We start from the raw sequence: 21974 nt of genomic DNA, 5'->3' as shown, positions 1-21974 counted from the left end.
TTTGTTTATTATACTCATTATAAAGTTGTACTTTCACATAACTAATTTGTGATTGTACTGAGCTCCACAGTATTTAACATTAATCTAGACAATTCCTTATAATACTCTGAAGGCACTACTGTACTAATGCACTGTTACATTTGGCGGGCTACAATTCTAACGAAGCTGTTTTTGTTGTGCCATCAAGTTACGGTGGTTCACTGGCTGTCGGTACAAAATCTTAGCTCTTGTCGTTAACAAATAAACAGCTGTTTGTAGAATTACCCAACTGAAACATTTTGCCTGAGAACATTGGGACACCGCGCAGACACTCGTCCCGCAGACCCGTTGACCCACTGGACTCGATGGGCCTTTTTCCCCTGCTTATCTTTTGTCCAATTCCAAAGGTTCTCTGTGTTGTGCCTATCTGCTGTTGTTACATTCAAGAGCAACAATGTCACGTTGGGAGGATATGAATAAGGATGTAAGTGATGTTAATATGATGTACGTTTTGTGTCTGTTCATACAATGTCACGATGGAAGGATATGAATAAGGATGTAAGTGATGTTAAGATGATTTTGTGTCTGTTTACACAGTAGACATTGTACTGTAAATATGTAACCGGTGCAGCTGTAGCTCTGCTTTGTGTGTGATTGATTGCGACTAAAGACGTGGACCTCGGATATCAGGTTGTTTTAACGCATTACAGTTCTCTCCTGCATCCAATAGAAAAGACACAACATTTGTAGAGCACACATATGTGCGTCTCTCGTAAGTACGCGCGCCCCTATTCCCCAGGAAGCAGGCATGCATAATAACAAAACAACATGCTATATTAACATATGAACCTGGTGGGGAAAAAACACTTTTTTAAAAATGTAACCTTTATATAACAAAGTATTTTAACAACTGTTAGAAATATATAATAATGTCTGCAAGTAGCCCAGTTCCTCTTTTTCATAACCTACTCTCTTCATTTCTAAAATTTGCCTATCCGTTTGCCATTATTACTATACAATAAAGCACCGTTTCTCATATCTAAATATCGACTATAAATGCTTTAGTTCACTGCTCACATCACCTGTTGAAACAACAAAAGTATAAACAAAAATCTGTACGTTGATTTCTGCTATTAATCAAAAGTTCCGAATGACTACCGACTGGGGGCGCTGTTGGACTGCGCCCTCGCTGTCTACCTGGTCTTTATGAGCTAATGTTCCCACTCCAACCGGCTTGTACCTATGGCCGCCCCGATTCACAACACACTTGTGTGTGGTTGTTTTGACAGGAGCTAGAGAGGCAGTTTTCGCCCAGCCAATGGTCGCACAGAATGTCGGCAGACGACGTTATCAAATCCCACGTGACGGCGCTCAAAGAAGGTCTGTCGATGATTGATTAACTAGCCGATGAAGTTGATTATTGACAAGAGTGTGGGTTCAGGAAAGAGCAATAGCCAACTGATTGCTATGGGGATCTTCTTTAGGCTAGCCGTGACATATGGGTGGTGCCCGCAGTCCGAATAATGAAATGAATGATTGGAAAGTAACCAACTGTATGTCCTTGGTTTGATTTATATTGTTGTTGTGCCCCGTATGGCTAACAAGTATTTATGTATCCGTAGGTTACACTACAGTTTAGTCAAAATACATTTTTGCAAAGTAAACAAAGGGGTGTGTCTCTGTATATTTCTCCGTGTGCATGTTTTTGGTGCGTGTTTAGGTACGGAGCGTGCCCGTGGCCTGGCCCAAACCCTCCTCAACGTTCCCTATGGAGAAGGAGAGGGGGAGAAACTAGACGTCTATGTTCCCACCACCACTTCTCTAGGTGTGTGTGTCTGTGATATATCTTGTTTGTCAACAACACACCCTCTCTGATATTGTCTTCAACTAGAAGATGACGATAGAATAACAGGATAGTCAAGTGACACGCGTATAAACGCAACATGCAACACTTTCAAAGATTTTGGTGAGTTAGACTTAATATAAGGAAATCAGTCAATTGAAATAAATTCATTAGGCCCCAATCTATGGATTTCACATGACTGGGCGGGGTCGCAACCATGGGTGGGCCTGGAAATCAGCATGAGTTTTCCTCCACAATAGGGCTTTATTACAGACATAAATACTCCTCAGCCCCCCCCATCACCACAGACAGCCCTCGGGCATCTCCACAGACAGCCCTCAGGCATCACAACAGACAGCCCTCAGGCATCTCCACAGACAGCCCTCAGGCATCTCCACAGACAGCCCTCAGGCATCTCCACAGACAGCCCTCAGGCATCTCCACAGACAGCCCTCAGGCATCTCCACAGACAGCCCTCAGGCATCTCCACAGACAGCCCTCAGGCATCTCCACAGACAGCCCTCAGGCATCTCCACAGACAGCCCTCAGGCATCTCCACAGACAGCCCCTCAGGCATCTCCACAGACAGCCCCTCAGGCATCTCCACAGACAGCCCCTCAGGCATCTCCACACCTCCATTCTTCATCTCGTGGTGAAATTACATAAAATAAGGGTTTCACTGAAAACATGAAAACTGAGTTATTTTCTGTCACTGATTATTTGAGATATTACATCAAAATAGTATTAAAAGGAAGCATAAACCAAAACTCTCTCCAGATCTCCTGATCTAACACTAGTGTACTGCAGCTACAGTATGTTGTTGAGACCAAAGGGGGTATACTGTTGTGTAGTACTGTAGTAATGTAGTGTTGTACTGTGGTGTTGTACTGTAGTGGAGTAATGTAGTGTTGTACTGTAGTGTAATAGTGTAGTACTGTGGTGTAGTAGTGTACTGTGGTGTAATACTGTAGTTCAGTAGTGTAGTGGAGTAATGTAGTGTTGTACTGTGGTGTTGTACTGTGGTGTAGTACTGTGGTGTAGTAGTGTACTGTGGTGTAATACTGTAGTTCAGTAGTGTATTTTTTATTTATTTTTTTAACCAGGAAGGACTCATTGAGATTTAAAATCTATTTTTCAAGAGTGTCCTGGCCAAGATAGGCAGCACCAAGTCATGACAAAAATGACAGACAAACAACATGAAAATCTACAAGTAATCTAGTAAAACCCATAGAATTCAGGAGAGTATAACAAAATCAGAAACAGCAAATTAAAAACATTGACCGGTCAGGGAATCAGTCTCAAGATCATTCATCAGTTATTTAAAAACACCAATCGGGACAAGTTCTTCCAGTTTAAAAGTATTTTGTAAGGCGTTCCAAGACGATGGCGCAGAGTACATAAAAGCCCTTTTACCAAATTCAGTTTGGACATTTGGAACAGTTAGCAGGATAAAGTCCAGCGAACGAAGAGACGACCCACCACATTTCTGAACAACAAAAATGCCCAAATAAAAAGGTAGTAAACCCAAAATGGCTTTGTAAATAAAAGTATACCAGTGACTGAGCCTACGAGTGACTAGAGAAGGCCAGCCAACCCTGGTATACAAAGTGCAGTGGTGCGTAAGTGTAGTGGAGTAATGTAGTACTGTACTGTAGTGTAATAGTGTAGTACTGTGGTGTAATACTGTAGTTCAGTAGTGTAGTGGAGTAATGTAGTGTTGTACTGTAGTGTAATAGTGTTGTACTGTGGTGTAGTAGTGTAGTACTGTAGTGTACTGTGGTGTAATACTGTAGTTCAGTAGTGTAGTGGAGTAATGTAGTGTTGTACTGTAGTGTAATAGTGTAGTACTGTGGTGTAGTAGTGTAGTACTGTAGTGTACTGTGGTGTAATACTGTAGTTCAGTAGTGTAGTGGAGTAATGTAGTGTTGTACTGTAGTGTAATAGTGTAGTACTGTGGTGTAGTAGTGTAGTACTGTAGTGTACTGTGGTGTAATACTGTAGTTCAGTAGTGTAGTGGAGTAATGTAGTACTGTACTGTAGTGTAATAGTGTAGTACTGTGGTGTAGTAGTGTAGTACTGTAGTGTACTGTGGTGTAATACTGTAGTTCAGTAGTGTAGTGGAGTAATGTAGTGTTGTACTGCAGTGTAATAGTGTAGTACTGTGGTGTAGTAGTGTAGTACTGTAGTGTACTGTGGTGTAATACTGTAGTTCAGTAGTGTAGTGGAGTAATGTAGTGTTGTACTGCAGTGTAATAGTGTAGTATTGTAGTGTACATTACTACTGTTGTGTAGTACTGTAGCGCAGTACTGTTGTGTAGTACTGTAGTGTACATTACTACTGTTGTGTAGTACTGTTGTGCAGTATTGTTGTGTAGTACTGTAGTGTACATTACTACTGTTGTGTAGTACTGTAGCGCAGTACTGTTGTGTAGTACTGTAGTGTACATTACTACTGTTGTGTAGTACTGTTGTGCAGTACTGTTGTGTAGTACTGTAGTGTACATTACTACTGTTGTGTAGTACTGTAGTGCAGTACTGTTGTGTAGTGCTGTAGTGTACATTACTACTGTTGTGTAGTACTGTAGTGTACATTACTACTGTTGTGTAGTGCTGTAGTGCAGTAAGGCAGCAGCACATGGCTGACAGCTGTGACAGATGTCTAATGACTTAGAGGGGATGCGGTACGCCCTTATCAAGGGGATGGCGGTAGCCCTTAAAGGGGATGCGGTAGCCCTTATCAAGGGGATGGCGGTAGCCCTTAAAGGGGATGCGGTACGCCCTTATCAAGGGGATGGCGGTAGCCCTTAAAGGGGATGCGGTACGCCCTTATCAAGGGGATGGCGGTAGCCCTTAAAGGGGATGCGGTATGCCCTTATCAAGGGGAAACCAAGCTTTCACAACACGTTACATGACACACAGGAGGGGGGCAACATGGAACCGGAGAAACAAGGCATTTCCACAGTAGAAACTGCACACAGACACAGATCTACACAGACACAGATCCACACAGACACAGATCCACACAGACACAGGTCCACACAGACACAGGTCCACACAGACACAGGTCCACACAAACAGAGGTCCACACAGACACAGGTCCACACAGACACAGGTCCACACAGACACAGGTCCACACAGACACAGGCAGTGCCCTGGGTTAGACAGCTCATATGCATCTGGCCATGGATCTTCTAAGTGGGTGTTTAAGGGGGAGGAGGTGAAGGTGTGTGGAAGGATGGAAAAAATGGCACAAATCATCATTCTGTTACCAAACTTAGCATGTGCACTGTTCTTCAAGTAAATTCTATTTTCTTGGTAAATTTTCAGTGGAAATGGTTAAAAGTAGTTATTGTGTTGTACGGGGCTGTTTAACTTTGTTTTTTGTTTGACATATATTTTAAAGTAAAGAAATCTGAGTGTCCACATCCTTCTGTTACTGTGGAATTGCCCAAACCAAGCTTTCACAACACGTTACATGACACACAGGAGGGGGGCAACATGGAACCGGAGAAACAAGGCATTTCCACAGTAGAAACTGCACACAGACACAGATCTACACAGACACAGATCCACACAGACACAGATCCACACAGACACAGGTCCACACAGACACAGGTCCACACAGACACAGGTCCACACAAACACAGGTCCACACAGACACAGGTCCACACAGACACAGGTCCACACAGACACAGGTCCACACAGACACAGGTCCACACAGACACAGGCAGTGCCCTGGGTTAGACAACTCATATGCATCTGGCCATGGATCTTCTAAGTGGGTGTTTAAGGGGGAGGAGTTGAAGGTGTGTGGAAGGATGGAAAAAATGGCACAAATCATCATTCTGTTACCAAACTTAGCATGTGCACTGTTCTTCAAGTAAATTCTATTTTCTTGGTAAATTTTCAGTGGAAATGGTTAAAAGTAGTTATTGTGTTGTATGGGGCTGTTTAACTTTGTTTTTTGTTTGACATATATTTTAAAGTAAAGAAATCTGAGTGTCCACATCCTTCTGTTACTGTGGAATTGACCATAACCATGTTTTCTTTCTTCTTATAGATGTTCCACTGGTAATCTACCTCCATGGAGGCTACTGGCAGTTCCTTAGGTACCTATCTATCTGTCTGTCTGTCTATCTATCTATCTATCTATCTATCTACCCATCTACCCATCTACCTATCTATCTATCTATCTATCTATCTATCTATCTATCTATCTATCTATCTATCTATCTATCTATCTACCTATCTACCTATCTACCTGTCTACCTGTCTACCTGTCTACCTGTCTACCTGTCTGCCTGCCTGCCTGCCTGCCTGCCTGCCTGCCTGCCTGCCTGCCTGCCTGCCTGCCTGCCTGCCTGCCTGCCTACCTACCTACCTACCTACCTACCTACCTACCTACCTATCTATCTATCATTTGTCTCTCTGGTCATGGCTGTGATATTGGGGGAATTAATAACCATTCTACATATTCTATTTCGCTCGGCTTTTCTCATTTGGGAAAAAGTCCATCCTCTCTCCTCCGTCCTCTCTCCTCTGTCCTCTCTCCTCCGTCCTCTCTCCTCCGTCCTCTCTCCTCCGTCCTCGCTCCTCCGTCCTCGCTCCTCCGTCCTCTCTCCTCCGTCCTCGCTCCTCCGTCCTCTCTCCTCCGTCCTCTCTCCTCCGTCCTCTCTCCTTCGTCCTCTCTCCTCCGTCCTCGCTCCTCCGTCCTCTGTCCTCTCTCCTCCGTCCTCCGTCCTCGCTCCTCCGTCCTCTCTCCTCCGTCCTCACTCCTCTGTCCTCTCTCCTCTGTCCTCTCTCCTCCGTCCTCGCTCCTCCGTCCTCTCTACTCCGTCCTCTCTCCTCTGTCCTCTCTCCTCCGTCCTCGCTCCTCCGTCCTCTCTCCTCCGTCCTCGCTCCTCCGTCCTCGCTCCTCCGTCCTCTCTCCTCCGTTCTCTCTCCTCCGTCCTCTGTCCTCTCTCCTCCGTCCTCTCTCCTCCGTCCTCGCTCGTCCGTCCTCTCTCCTCTGTCCTCTCTCCTCTGTCCTCTCTCCTCCGTCCTCGCTCCTCCGTCCTTGCTCCTCCGTCCTCTCTCCTCTGTCCTCTCTCCTCCGTCCTCGCTCCTCCGTCCTCGCTCCTCCGTCCTTGCTCCTCTGTCCTCTCTCGTCCGTCCTCTCTCCTCCGTCCTCTCTCCTCCGTCCTCTCTCCTGGTGGTGGGAGAGAGTCAGTTTGTCAGTAGGTGAAATGGAAGTGTCCTCCCCTCCTCGATAGCCACCTTTCATCGAGGACAGTCATGTGTATCCTACTGAGTCCTTCATGGAAGAGTTTTGATATGTGCCACACCCCCTTTGAAGCAGTTGTTTTCTCAAAGGAGAACAGCAGGTAGAGAACAGCAGGTAGAGAACAGCAGGTAGAGAACAGCAGGTAGAGAACAGCAGGTAGAGAACAGCAGATAGAGAACAGCAGGTAGAGAACAGCAGGTAGAGAACAGCAGGTAGAGAACAGCAGGTAGAGAACAGCAGGTAGAGAACAGCAGGTAGAGAACAGCAGGTAGAGAGCAGCAGGTGGAGAACAGCAGGTGGAGAACAGCAGGTAGGTAGAGAACAGCAGGTAGGTAGAGAACAGCAGGTAGGTAGAGAACAGCAGGTAGAGAACAGCAGGTAGAGAACAGCAGGTAGAGAACAGCAGGTAGAGAACAGCAGGTGGAGAACAGCAGGTGGAGAACAGCAGGTGGAGAACAGCAGGTGGAGAACAGCAGGTAGGTAGAGAACAGCAGGTAGGTAGAGAACAGCAGGTAGAGAACAGCAGGTAGAGAACAGCAGGTAGAGAACAGCAGGTTGGTAGAGAACAGCAGGTAGGTAGAGAACAGCAGGTAGAGAACAGCAGGTGGAGAACAGCAGGTAGGTAGAGAACAGCAGGTAGGTAGAGAACAGCAGGTAGAGAACAGCAGGTAGAGAGCAGCAGGTAGAGAACAGCAGGTGAAGAACAGCAGGTAGAGAACAGCAGGTAGGTAGAGAACAGCAGGTAGAGAACAGCAAGTAGAGAACAGCAGATAGAGAACAGCAGGTAGAGAACAGCAGGTGGAGAACAGCAGATAGAGAACAGCAGGTAGGTAGAGAACAGCAGGTAGAGAACAGCAGGTAGAGAACAGCAGGTAGAGAACAGCAGGTAGGTAGAGAACAGCAGGTAGGTAGAGAACAGCAGGTAGCGAACAGCAGATAGAGAACAGCAGGTAGAGAGCAGCAGGTAGAGAGCAGCAGGTAGAGAGCAGCAGGTAGAGAACAGCAGGTAGAGAACAGCAGATGGAGAACAGCAGATAGAGAACAGCAGGTAGAGAACAGCAGGTAGAGAACAGCAGGTAGAGAACAGCAGGTAGAGAGCAGCAGGTAGAGAACAGCAGGTGGAGAACAGCAGGTAGAGAACAGCAGGTAGGTAGAGAACAGCAGGTAGAGAACAGCAAGTAGAGAACAGCAGGTAGAGAACAGCAGGTAGAGAACAGCAGGTGGAGAACAGCAGATAGAGAACAGCAGGTAGGTAGAGAACAGCAGGTAGAGAACAGCAGGTAGAGAACAGCAGGTAGAGAACAGCAGGTAGATAGAGAACAGCAGGTAGGTAGAGAACAGCAGGTAGAGAACAGCCGATAGAGAACAGCAGGTAGAGAACAGCAGGTAGAGAGCAGCAGGTAGAGAGCAGCAGGTAGAGAGCAGCAGGTAGAGAACAGCAGGTGGAGAACAGCAGGTAGAGAACAGCAGATGGAGAACAGCAGATAGAGAACAGCAGGTAGAGAACAGCAGGTAGAGAACAGCAGGTAGAGAACAGCAGGTAGAGAACAGCAGGTAGAGAACAGCAGGTGGAGAACAGCAGGTGGAGAACAGCAGGTAGAGAACAGCAGGTAGGTAGAGAACAGCAGGTAGAGAACAGCAGGTGGAGAACAGCAGATAGAGAACAGCAGGTAGAGAACAGCAGGCGGAGAACAGCAGGCAGAGAACAGCAGGTAGAGAACAGCAGGTAGGTAGAGAACAGCAGGTAGAGAACAGCAGGCGGAGAACAGCAGGCAGAGAACAGCAGGTAGAGAACAGCAGGTAGGTAGAGAACAGCAGGTAGGTAGAGAACAGCAGGTAGAGAACAGCAGGTAGAGAGCAGCAGGTAGAGAACAGCAGGTGGAGAACAGCAGGTAGGTAGAGAACAGCAGGTAGAGAACAGCAGGTGGAGAACAGCAGGTAGAGAACAGCAGGTGGAGAACAGCAGGTAGAGAACAGCAAGTAGAGAACAGCAGGTAGAGAACAGCAGGTGGATAACAGCAGGTGGACAACAGCAGGTAGAGAACAGCAGGTAGAGAACAGCAGGTAGAGAGAGAACAGCAGGTAGGTAGAGAACAGCAGGTAGGTAGAGAACAGCAGGTAGAGAACAGCAGGTAGAGAACAGCAGTTAGAGAACAGCAGGTAGAGAACAGCAGGTGGAGAACAGCAGGTGGAGAACAGCAGGTAGAGAACAGCAGGTAGAAGGCAGCAGGTAGAGAACAGCAGGTAGAGAACAGCAGGTAGAGAACAGCAGGTGGAGAACAGCAGGTAGAGAACAGCAGGTAGAGAACAGCAGGTGGAGAACAGCAGGTAGAGAACAGCAGGTAGGTAGAGAACAGCAGGTAGGTAGAGAACAGCAGGTAGAGAACAGCAGGTGGAGAACAGCAGGTAGAGAACAGCAGGTAGAGAGAGAACAGCAGGTAGGTAGAGAACAGCAGGTAGAGAACAGCAGGTAGAGAACAGCAGGTGGAGAACAGCAGGTGGAGAACAGCAGGTAGAGAACAGCAGGTAGAGAACAGCAGGTAGAGAGAGAACAGCAGGTAGGTAGAGAACAGCAGGTAGGTAGAGAACAGCAGGTAGAGAACAGCAGGTAGAGAACAGCAGGTGGAGAACAGCAGGTAGAGAACAGCAGGTAGAGAACAGCAGGTAGAGAACAGCAGATAGAGAACAGCAGGTAGAGAACAGCAGATAGAGAACAGCAGGTAGAGAACAGCATGTAGAGAACAGCAGGTAGAGAACAGCAGGTAGAGAACAGCAGGTAGAGAACAGCAGATAGAGAACAGCAGGTAGAGAACAGCAGGTAGAGAACAGCAGATAGAGAACAGCAGGTAGAGAACAGCAGGTAGAGAACAGCAGGTAGGTAGAGAACAGCAGGTAGAGAACAGCAGATAGAGAACAGCAGGTAGAGAACAGCAGTTAGAGAACAGCAGGTAGAGAGAGAACAGCAGGTAGAGAGAGAACAGCAGCAGGTAGAGAACAGCAGGTGGAGAACAGCAGGTAGGTAGAGAACAGCAGGTAGAGAACAGCACGTGGAGAACAGCAGGTAGAGAACAGCAGGTGGAGAACAGCAGGTAGAGAACAGCAAGTAGAGAACAGCAGGTAGAGAACAGCAGGTGGATAACAGCAGGTGGACAACAGCAGGTAGAGAACAGCAGGTAGAGAACAGCAGGTAGAGAGAGAACAGCAGGTAGGTAGAGAACAGCAGGTAGGTAGAGAACAGCAGGTAGAGAACAGCAGGTAGAGAACAGCAGTTAGAGAACAGCAGGTAGAGAACAGCAGGTGGAGAACAGCAGGTGGAGAACAGCAGGTAGAGAACAGCAGGTAGAAGGCAGCAGGTAGAGAACAGCAGGTAGAGAACAGCAGGTAGAGAACAGCAGGTGGAGAACAGCAGGTAGAGAACAGCAGGTAGTGAACAGCAGGTGGAGAACAGCAGGTAGAGAACAGCAGGTAGGTAGAGAACAGCAGGTAGGTAGAGAACAGCAGGTAGAGAACAGCAGGTGGAGAACAGCAGGTAGAGAACAGCAGGTAGAGAGAGAACAGCAGGTAGGTAGAGAACAGCAGGTAGAGAACAGCAGGTAGAGAACAGCAGGTGGAGAACAGCAGGTGGAGAACAGCAGGTAGAGAACAGCAGGTAGAGAACAGCAGGTAGAGAGAGAACAGCAGGTAGGTAGAGAACAGCAGGTAGGTAGACAACAGCAGGTAGAGAACAGCAGGTAGAGAACAGCAGGTGGAGAACAGCAGGTAGAGAACAGCAGGTAGAGAACAGCAGATAGAGAACAGCAGGTAGAGAACAGCAGATAGAGAACAGCAGGTAGAGAACAGCATGTAGAGAACAGCAGGTAGAGAACAGCAGGTAGAGAACAGCAGGTAGAGAACAGCAGATAGAGAACAGCAGGTAGAGAACAGCAGGTAGAGAACAGCAGATAGAGAACAGCAGGTAGAGAACAGCAGATAGAGAACAGCAGGTAGAGAACAGCAGGTAGAGAACAGCAGGTAGGTAGAGAACAGCAGGTAGAGAACAGCAGGTAGAGAACAGCAGATAGAGAACAGCAGGTAGAGAACAGCAGTTAGAGAACAGCAGGTAGAGAGAGAACAGCAGGTAGAGAGAGAACAGCAGGTAGGTAGAGAACAGCAGGTAGAGAACAGCAGGTAGAGAACAGCAGGTAGAGAACAGCAGGTAGAGAACAGCAGGTAGAGAACAGCAGGTAGAGAACAGCAGTTAGAGAACAGCAGGTAGAGAGAGAACAGCAGGTAGAGAGAGAACAGCAGGTAGGTAGAGAACATCAGGTAGAGAACAGCAGGTAGAGAACAGCAGGTAGGTAGAGAACAGCAGGTAGAGAACAGCAGGTAGAGAACAGCAGGTAGAGAACAGCAGGTAGAGAACAACAGATAGAGAACAGCAGATAGAGAACAGCAGATAGAGAACAGCAGGTAGAGAACAGCAGATAGAGAACAGCAGATAGAGAACAGCAGATAGAGAACAGCAGATAGAGAACAGCAGGTAGAGAACAACAGATAGAGAACAGCAGATAGAGAACAGCAGGTAGAGAACAACAGATAGAGAACAGCAGGTAGAGAGAGAACAGCAGGTAGAGAGAGAACAGCAGGTAGAGAGAGAACAGCAGGTAGGTAGAGAACAGCAGGTAGAGAACAGCAGGTAGAGAACAGCAGGTAGGTAGAGAACAGCAGGTAGAGAACAGCAGGTAGAGAACAGCAGGTAGAGAACAGCAGGTAGAGAACAGCAGGTAGAGAACAGCAGGTAGAGAGAGAACAGCAGGTAGAGAGAGAACAGCAGGTAGGTAGAGAACAGCAGGTAGAGAACAGCAGGTAGAGAACAGCAGGCAGGTAGAGAACAGCAGGTAGAGAACAGCAGGTAGAGAACAGCAGATAGAGAACAGCAGGTAGAGAACAGCAGGTAGAGAACAGCAGATAGAGAACAGCAGGTAGAGAACAGCAGGTAGAGAACAGCAGGTAGGTAGAGAACAGCAGGTAGAGAACAGCAGGTAGAGAACAGCAGATAGAGAACAGCAGGTAGAGAACAGCAGTTAGAGAACAGCAGGTAGAGAGAGAACAGCAGGTAGAGAGAGAACAGCAGCAGGTAGAGAACAGCAGGTGGAGAACAGCAGGTAGGTAGAGAACAGCAGGTAGAGAACAGCAGGTGGAGAACAGCAGGTAGAGAACAGCAGGTGGAGAACAGCAGGTAGAGAACAGCAAGTAGAGAACAGCAGGTAGAGAACAGCAGGTGGATAACAGCAGGTGGACAACAGCAGGTAGAGAACAGCAGGTAGAGAGAGAACAGCAGGTAGGTAGAGAACAGCAGGTAGGTAGAGAACAGCAGGTAGAGAACAGCAGGTAGAGAACAGCAGTTAGAGAACAGCAGGTAGAGAACAGCAGGTGGAGAACAGCAGGTGGAGAACAGCAGGTAGAGAACAGCAGGTAGAAGGCAGCAGGTAGAGAACAGCAGGTAGAGAACAGCAGGTAGAGAACAGCAGGTGGAGAACAGCAGGTGGAGAACAGCAGGTAGAGAACAGCAGGTAGAGAACAGCAGGTGGAGAACAGCAGGTAGAGAACAGCAGGTAGAGAACAGCAGGTGGAGAACAGCAGGTAGAGAACAGCAGGTAGGTAGAGAACAGCAGGTAGGTAGAGAACAGCAGGTAGAGAACAGCAGGTGGAGAACAGCAGGTAGAGAACAGCAGGTAGAGAGAGAACAGCAGGTAGGTAGAGAACAGCAGGTAGAGAACAGCAGGTAGAGAACAGCAGGTGGAGAACAGCAGGTGGAGAACAGCAGGTAGAGAACAGCAGGTAGAGAACAGCAGGTAGAGAGAGAACAGCAGGTAGGTAGAGAACAGCAGGTAGGTAGAGAACAGCAGGTAGAGAACAGCAGGTGGAGAACAGCAGGTAGAGAACAGCAGGTAGAGAGAGAACAGCAGGTAGGTAGAGAACAGCAGGTAGAGAACAGCAGGTAGAGAACAGCAGATAGAGAACAGCAGGTAGAGAACAGCAGATAGAGAACAGCAGGTAGAGAACAGCATGTAGAGAACAGCAGGTAGAGAACAGCAGGTAGAGAACAGCAGGTAGAGAACAGCAGATAGAGAACAGCAGGTAGAGAACAGCAGGTAGAGAACAGCAGATAGAGAACAGCAGGTAGAGAACAGCAGATAGAGAACAGCAGGTAGAGAACAGCAGGTAGAGAACAGCAGGTAGGTAGAGAACAGCAGGTAGAGAACAGCAGGTAGAGAACAGCAGATAGAGAACAGCAGGTAGAGAACAGCAGTTAGAGAACAGCAGGTAGAGAGAGAACAGCAGGTAGAGAGAGAACAGCAGGTAGGTAGAGAACAGCAGGTAGAGAACAGCAGGTAGAGAACAGCAGGTAGAGAACAGCAGATAGAGAACAGCAGGTAGAGAACAGCAGGTAGAGAACAGCAGATAGAGAACAGCAGGTAGAGAACAGCAGATAGAGAACAGCAGGTAGAGAACAGCAGGTAGAGAACAGCAGGTAGGTAGAGAACAGCAGGTAGAGAACAGCAGGTAGAGAACAGCAGATAGAGAACAGCAGGTAGAGAACAGCAGTTAGAGAACAGCAGGTAGAGAGAGAACAGCAGGTAGAGAGAGAACAGCAGGTAGGTAGAGAACAGCAGGTAGAGAACAGCAGGTAGAGAACAGCAGGTAGGTAGAGAACAGCAGGTAGGTAGAGAACAGCAGGTAGAGAACAGCAGGTAGAGAACAGCAGGTAGAGAACAGCAGGTAGAGAACAGCAGTTAGAGAACAGCAGGTAGAGAGAGAACAGCAGGTAGAGAGAGAACAGCAGGTAGGTAGAGAACATCAGGTAGAGAACAGCAGGTAGAGAACAGCAGGTAGGTAGAGAACAGCAGGTAGAGAACAGCAGGTAGAGAACAGCAGGTAGAGAACAGCAGGTAGAGAACAGCAGGTAGAGAACAACAGATAGAGAACAGCAGATAGAGAACAGCAGGTAGAGAACAGCAGATAGAGAACAGCAGATAGAGAACAGCAGATAGAGAACAGCAGATAGAGAACAGCAGGTAGAGAACAACAGATAGAGAACAGCAGGTAGAGAGAGAACAGCAGGTAGAGAGAGAACAGCAGGTAGGTAGAGAACAGCAGGTAGAGAACAGCAGGTAGAGAACAGCAGGTAGGTAGAGAACAGCAGGTAGAGAACAGCAGGTAGAGAACAGCAGGTAGAGAACAGCAGGTAGAGAGAGAACAGCAGGTAGAGAGAGAACAGCAGGTAGGTAGAGAACAGCAGGTAGAGAACAGCAGGTAGAGAACAACAGGTAGAGAACAACAGATAGAGAACAGCAGATAGAGAACAGCAGGTAGAGAACAGCAGATAGAGAACAGCAGGAAGAGAACAGCAGGTAGAGAACAGCAGGTAGAGAACAGCAGGTAGAGAACAGCAGGTAGAGAACAGTAGGTAGAGAACAGCAGATAGAGAACAGCAGGTAGAGAACAGCAGATAAAACATCTGAAAAAGATAATGCAGATCCATTTATATATAGAATGTTTTGCTAAATGTGTGTTGTAACTTTATACATATATTTAGGGATTTTCACCTGTGTAAACGTCATTTGCCTGATGCAGCGTGTGTGGAGAGGAGGATGCAGGAGAGAGGACGCAGGAGTTGAGCAAATCCATTTGAGAAAAGGCCTATATGTTTCTTCTTCCTAGTAAGGAGGAGTCCGGGTTTATGGCTGTCCCATTGGTCCATAAGGGCGTCGTGGTGGTCGCCGTGGGTTACGACATCGCTCCCAAAGGTACCGTTGATGTGTCCCTGGTTTGTGATGTCATGGCAACATAGGATACATTATGAATGTGTCCCAAATGTCTCCCTGTTTATCTATAGCGCACTACTTCTGTAGACTGCAGCTGGGCTCTTCAGAGCACAGCAGCCTGTTGGTCTATAATTGGGCCCTGGTCTAAAATTGGGCCCTGGTCTAAAATTGGGCCCTGGTCTAAAATTGTGCACTCCATCTGTCCCTCGTTTGTTCCTATGTTTTCTTACTTTCCTCCTCGTCCCCCTGTTTCCCATCCAGGGAACATGGATTTGATGGTGTCTCAGGTGCGGAGGAGTGTGGTGTCCGTCATTCAACAGTATTCACACATTAGGTGCTCCCTCTTCATCAGTCTCTATCTCAGATCTGTACTTACTAAAGGCAGTCTTAATGATATAGAAGCACATTTTTAATCAACTCCCATTGCCCTCCAAGAGTGGCTGAATATAATCTTTACTATCTGACTAAAGGAGATAGTAACAAATATGTCATGACTTGATGATATGAATGTCTAGGCTAGGGGTTGGTTTCTGACTGGCAATCCTCTCTCTCTCTCTCTCTCTGTGTGTCTCTCTCTCTAGTGGTCTGTACCTGTGTGGCCACTCTGCGGGGGCCCACCTGGCTGCTATGATCCTCTCTACAGACTGGTCTCAGTACAGTGTGACCCCTCAGATCAAAGGTGAGAGGTTAGAGGTCAGTAGATAGCGGGTTGTCAGCAGAGACGTGAGCTCAGTAATCTTTCTCCATAACCACAGAAAGACCTGCTTTTTTATTTTGAATGATTGACAATCTTCTCTCCCTCCTATCTCCTTACCCAAACATTGTCTCTCCCTCCTATCTCCTTACCCAAACATTGTCTCTCTCTCTCCTATCTCCTTACCCAAACATTGTCTCTCTGTCTCTCAGGTGCGTTCCTGGTCAGTGGTATATATGACCTCCTGCCCATCCTGTCCACCTATGTCAACGAGCCTCTGAAGATGACAGAGTACGTATCACACCCCCCCACACCCATCCACCTCTGAAGATGACAGAGTACGTACCACACCCCCCCACACCCATCCACCCCTGAAGATGCACCACTGAATGCTCTACCTCAGGTATTCCCAAACTGGGGTACGCGCAATGCTGTCAGGGGTACACCAAATAATAAAAAAATATATTATTTAATGTATTTTTTCTCACATTTTCAAACAGTACATTTATATTTTCCAACGGGACTATACATTTGGGTGAGTTTTTTTTTCTCTCGACTGAGTAGCCTTGTTTCACTGCCAATAATAAAATTAAACCATCTAGTTTTCAAATGAAATAACAACACAATGTCAAATACAGGTAGCCTAGTCAAATAAGTAACATCCAATCACATTAACTGTTACTCTCTCGCGGGAAACCTTCACTCTTGCACAGACATTTAGAAACAAAATATGACAATTTGAAAAATAAGCCACAGGAGTTTTTTGAGCGAGAATAAAGATGAGTTTTGAGTAGTGAGACATGTATAAAAGCAACAGATACCATTAATAAGAAGGGACTAGAAGCATCTTATATGGTGAGCTACCGAGTGGCTAGGACAGACAAGCCCCATACTATCGTGGAGGACTTCATTCTTCATGCGTCGCGGATATAGCTGGGACAATGCTGGGGGAAAAGGCCAACAAAAACTATACAGACAATGTCTTCATCAAACACTGTTTCACGACACATCAGTGACATGGCAGGAGATGTTTTGAAACAATTACTGCTTCACATACAAGCCAGTGAATTCTATGCGTTACAGCTGGATGAGTCAACAGACTCACAGCTCCTGGTATATGTCCGTTACGTTTATAGGGGTCAATTAAGGAAGACATCCTCTTCTGCAAACCACTGGAAACCAGGGCAACGTGAGGATATTTTTCAAGTACTGGACAGGTTTGTGACATCAAATGGACTTTGGTGGTCAAGATGTGTTGGTAGCTGTACTGATGGCGCACAAGCCGTGACAGGGAGACATAGTGGGAGAGGTAACACGCGTGCAAGCTCCTCTCTCTCTCTCGCCTCTTGTTTCCCCTCTTTCTCTCTGTCTCACTCTCTGTCTCTTCACAGAGAGGTGGCTCTGAGGAACAGTCCTAGTCAGCTGGTTCCGCAGCTCAAACTCTCCTCCTCCAACTGTGACATCGTGGTTGCCGTGGCGCAGAAAGACTCGCCAGAGTTCCGGAAGCAGTCGCAGGACTACTACAAAGTCAGGACAGTCTGGGACACATAGAAGTAGAACACAGAATCAGAGCTGATGAATAGAATGTGTCTGAGTTCCATGGATGGAAAAACAGACAGACTGAACACATAGAAGTAGAACACAGAATCAGAGCTGATGAATAGAATGTGTCTGAGTTCCATGGATGGAAAAACACACATTGTCTGGGACACATAGAAGTAGAACACAGAATCAGAGCTGATGAATAGAATGTGTCTGAGTTCCATGGATGGAAAAACAGACAGTCTGGAACACATAGAAGTAGAACACAGAATCAGAGCTGATGAATAGAATGTGTCTGAGTTCCATGGATGGAAAAACAGACAGTCTGGGACACATAGAAGTAGAACACAGAATCAGAGCTGATGAATAGAATGTGTCTGAGTTCCATGGATGGAAAAACAGACAGTCTGGGACACATAGAAGTAGAACACAGAATCAGAGCTGATGAATAGAATGTGTCTGAGTTCCATGGATGGAAAAACAGACAGTCTGGGACACATAGAAGTAGAACACAGAATCAGAGCTGATGAATAGAATGTGTCTGAGTTCCATGGATGGAAAAACACACATTGTCTGGGACACATAGAAGTAGAACACAGAATCAGAGCTGATGAATAGAATGTGTCTGAGTTCCATGGATGGAAAAACACACATTGTCTGGGACACATAGAAGTAGAACACAGAATCAGAGCTGATGAATAGAATGTGTCTGAGTTCCATGGATGGAAAAACAGACATTGTCTGGGACACATTAGAATATATCTAGATTGTTCTTGTAGATTTCAGAAAGTGACAAAACAATTCACCTTTATAACACAGCTGCACCCTTATATTTTTGGAAGAGTTTTAGGGCCAAGAAAATTACTAACTTTCTGTCCCTTTTTTCTCCCTCTTTGCTCTCCCTCTCTTCCCTTCCTCTCTCCCTCTTTGCTCTCCCTCTCTTCCCTTCCTCTCTCCCTCGTTGCTCTCCCTCTCTTCCCTTCCTCCTCTCCCTCCTCTCCTCCTTCCCTCTTGCAGACGCTGGAGTCAACAGAAGGACTGAAGGTAACATTGGAGGACGTTCCAAACACAGATCACTTCAACATCATCGAGCAGCTAGTCGACGGAGACTACCACCTCACCCAGGTAGGTCCCCCTATCCCTACCTCTTTCTCCCTCTTCCTCCTTATCTATCCCTTCCTTTTTCTTCTCCTTCTCCTGCTCGCCCCTCCCTATCTCCTCCCTCCCTCCCTCCCTATCTCTTTCCAAGTCACAGTCAACCTTTGAAGAAAATAAAAAAATGTATTAGCTAGACAGTGTTATTTCCTCCCAACCTTAGTGTGGTGTGCTTTTTGTGAGTCACTCTCCTTGAGCTAATGATCATTACTCATCATGAGTATCAGTTTGTCTGTCTCAAAGGTTAAGATGAACTTGACCTTTGTGACCTTTGTCTTCATGCGTCTACCTCCTCCTTGTACAGCTGCTGCTAAAGATGATGGGGAAGAGCTAAAGAGATACAGGGACACCGGCCAATCAATGAAGAGATACAGGGACACCAGCCAATCATTGAAGAGATACAGGGACACTGGCCAATCAATGAAGAGATACAGGGACACCAGCCAATCATTGAAGAGATACAGGGACACTGGCCAATCATTCATTTACATATCAACCACAAACATCTAGAGGCACCAATCACCAGGTATTATGGACTGATGGCTATTGGCTAAACAAGGTGGTTAGGTAACAGGTATTATGTTTTGTGTTACAAAACCTCCGGGGTGAAGATTCCCTTAGTTACAGTTCTTGGATCAGTTTTTGATTCCTCTTAACTTGAACTATTAGTGGGAAAAAATGCAAAACTGACCCAAGATCAGCGTATAGGGGCATCTTCACCCTGCTCCGTTACAAAAGCTATCGCCTGGAGTTCTTCCTGGTTCGAGTCATGATCAGGAAATACTCCAGGAAATACTCCAGACCCTGCTTTATGTCTTATAGATAGGTGGGCATCATTTTGGCTCAAAGGCCGCATCGGGATTTTCTCAATTCCGAGGATGGCCGCACAGATTTTTTTCCCGGACCGATTTGTTCGTCAAAAGCAATTTGTGGGCCAGAAAAAGGGAAGTTATCACTTTTAGGTCCAATATAATCTCTACATACTTTCTAATTTTAAACGTTCAAGAGCCATGTTCCCTCTAAGCTGCCACTTCCTCCAGGACTGCTGCGTAGAAGGTCTTTTGTTAGAGAGGCACATGGTTTTGCTTGGTCTCTCCTGTGTTAGTCTCTTGTGGTCGGCTACCTCAGTATAATCCTCAGACTGGCTGATAACCTCATGATGATGCATCCTACTCTCCTTACCTACACAGCTAGCTAACCTGTTGACATATTTTTATTTATTTAACTAGGCAAGTCAGTTTAGAACAAATTCTTATTTACAATGATGGCCTACTTGTAAAGCTCTTAGGAATCTTTTAGGGAAATGGTCAAACTGATCCTGGACCAGCCAAAGTTTGACAACATATTATGCGTCCCAAATTGCATCCTTATATAGTTCACTCGTTTTAACCAGGTCTATTTCACTAGGTAGGGTATAGGGTGCCATTTGGGACTGAAGCATAGCCTGCCAGGATAAAGTAGCAACACTTGTTTCCAGAGCGAGCGAGATAGCTAATCAGTTAACCAATCACTATGCACAAATTAATATTGTCTTCATGGCAATTTTTGCTTGTTTTAGTGGCACAGTGTAGTTGATAACGCGCCGACAGTGGCACTTTTTTGTTTCTTTGTATTGTTACATCACTTCCTGTGTTTGTTTCTAAACCTCTCTGAACCATAGAAATAGTCCACCCATTATGATGTCATTGACTTGAATAAGAATGCCTGTTCTCTGAACCATACTGACTGGGAATCTTTCACCACTATGTTGTTCACCTGTTATTATAACTTTATTGACCTGCCATTAGAACCAGGGTTCAAATTATACATGGCCTCTTGGGGGTGCATGAACAGTGAGGGTGTTCAATCTGCCCCCCCCCCCCGTAATTCAAACCTTGGTTATTTTCTAAAGGACATGAACAGAGTCTGGACTTCTCCAGATTAAGTACATGACATGAATTGCAATCAGTATGAAGAAAGGTGAATGTTGGCATTCAATAGGGTACGTCTCGAATGGTGAAAAGTAGTGCACTTTTTTAGGGAAAAGGTTGCCATTTTGGACATATGTCAATATTTACTTATATAATTGTCAGATGTGTGTTACACATGGAATTCATTGTAACATGTACCCCAAAATAACCGTTTGACACTTGAATTTGTCAATCTAGAACTAAGGAATACTGTATTTTGTTTATTATTCTACCCTAATATGAAATTGTCAATCTAGATTTGCACACTAAAATGTAATAATGGTTTTACGTGGGTCATTATGCTTCTTTGTCTAGTAGCCTAAATGCTTGTTTCCATGACTAGTAATAATGTTGGTGGGAGAATTATGTAAAATATCACAATAAATGTGTATGTCATAGAAGTGTGCCATTCTGTCAAAGCTTTCTTTTTGAGAAAATATTGGTGAGTTTCAGAGACGGGACTGTCAGGGAAAACTGTGGTTGCAACTGTGGTTGCAAGGGAAGTCGAGCCTTTTCATAACCCTCATATGAAGCGTTATAAATAGGACCATTGTTTTTGGGGAACATAAGGGATATTGTGTTCGACCAGCCTTCTGACACCCATTCACGAGAGAATATCGCGCTCTAGAGACAACGCGTTGTTCTAGAACGTTATTTTAATTCTACCGCGGCAGCAGTTCTATTCGTTTCGTTTGGCGTTTTTAGGGAAATATTATTTATCCCTGAGTCTGAACTGTACTGTACCCACTTGTATGGACTGTACATGTTACCCGAGAAGGTCAGGGTCAATGTGTTCAACTCAGCGCGACGGACAGAATATTTTAAGCAAACGCTGGGTCAAGCGACGCAAAAAGGAACGGACCAATCAGGACGCTCGTTGGGATGCGTCGGTCAGCGGCTGTGCGTCGTCATGCGCGGCATGTTGGCAGAGTTTCCAGAGTTCATTCCGCTCGCGCCAGGGAAGCAGCGAGAAGGCGGAAGTCGAGCTGGCTGCCTCAACTCTCTTCCAGCGATGGAGCAGGGGGAGTAGGGACCGAGAACCACCGAAACACCGGATAACCTCCTCCAACAGTCGCTACGGGGGGACGCGGAGACCTCCCTCTCACCCAGTGAGTACGGTCTGTCTAAAGTATTCCCAGTGAGTACGGTCTGTCTAAAGTATACAAAGCCAGGCATAATAAAGTAACGGATAATTTCAACTGACATGCAGTCTGGAGGCGGATTTATCAATGTTATCCAATAAACTAGCCCCTAATGCTAAAGTTTGTTTTGCACAAGCTAGCTAGGAGCTTGCTAAAAGAGGAATATACTTTCCGAAACTATTTCCGACCTTCTCTGACTTTTTCCAGAGTTTCCATTGATTGACAGTCATCCAGCCTTTGACGTATCTCCTACATGTATCATGACTCCGTCCAATTACTCCTGTGTGTAACGGAACAAAGGCGTCTACAGTGGAGGTTTGTTATTAATAAGAGCCCAGACGTTCGGTCTGAACATTAACACGCATCGCTTGCGTACGGTTTTGGAAGCATAACCTTATATAAGCGATACATACTTTTCTCAAAACAAAAGTTTAAATTGAAACGCACATTTTTAGAAGGTTAGGGTTGGTGTTCCCACAAGGTCATATCTCCATGTTACAGCTGTTTACGGAAGACAGACGGAGGAATGCGACATGCTAATTGGCTGTCTCGCATGCTCTGAACACCTGTGTGTAACAGAAGGCCGACAGAAACATGTT

General features: G+C 46.2%; 1 protein-coding gene across 3 annotated transcripts; it reads left to right on the top strand.

The window, feature by feature from the left end:
- Positions 1-331: 331 nt before the first annotated feature.
- On the top strand, positions 332-20639 carry LOC139370195 (kynurenine formamidase). 3 transcript variants are annotated; one of them, XM_071109536.1, is made up of 12 exons: positions 332-463; positions 1269-1359; positions 1700-1804; positions 5883-5931; positions 14790-14875; positions 15155-15227; positions 15475-15572; positions 15800-15878; positions 16724-16804; positions 16979-17114; positions 18147-18254; positions 18589-20639. In XM_071109536.1, the coding sequence occupies exons 1-12, from the start codon at positions 434-436 to the stop codon at positions 18616-18618; spliced, it is 966 nt and encodes a 321-aa protein (XP_070965637.1). In that variant the 5' UTR covers positions 332-433; the 3' UTR covers positions 18619-20639. The 3 variants fall into 3 exon arrangements, with proteins under 3 accessions (XP_070965637.1, XP_070965638.1, XP_070965639.1); XM_071109537.1 differs by lacking the exon at positions 16724-16804; XM_071109538.1 differs by lacking the exons at positions 332-463; positions 16724-16804 and adding an exon at positions 508-537 and having other exon boundaries at positions 18589-20633.
- Positions 20640-21974: the final 1335 nt, after the last annotated feature.

The sequence above is a fragment of the Oncorhynchus clarkii genome, chromosome 17 (genome assembly GCF_045791955.1).
Source record: "Oncorhynchus clarkii lewisi isolate Uvic-CL-2024 chromosome 17, UVic_Ocla_1.0, whole genome shotgun sequence".
Lineage (NCBI taxonomy): Eukaryota > Metazoa > Chordata > Actinopteri > Salmoniformes > Salmonidae > Oncorhynchus > Oncorhynchus clarkii.
This window is presented reverse-complemented; position numbering and strand designations above follow the sequence as displayed.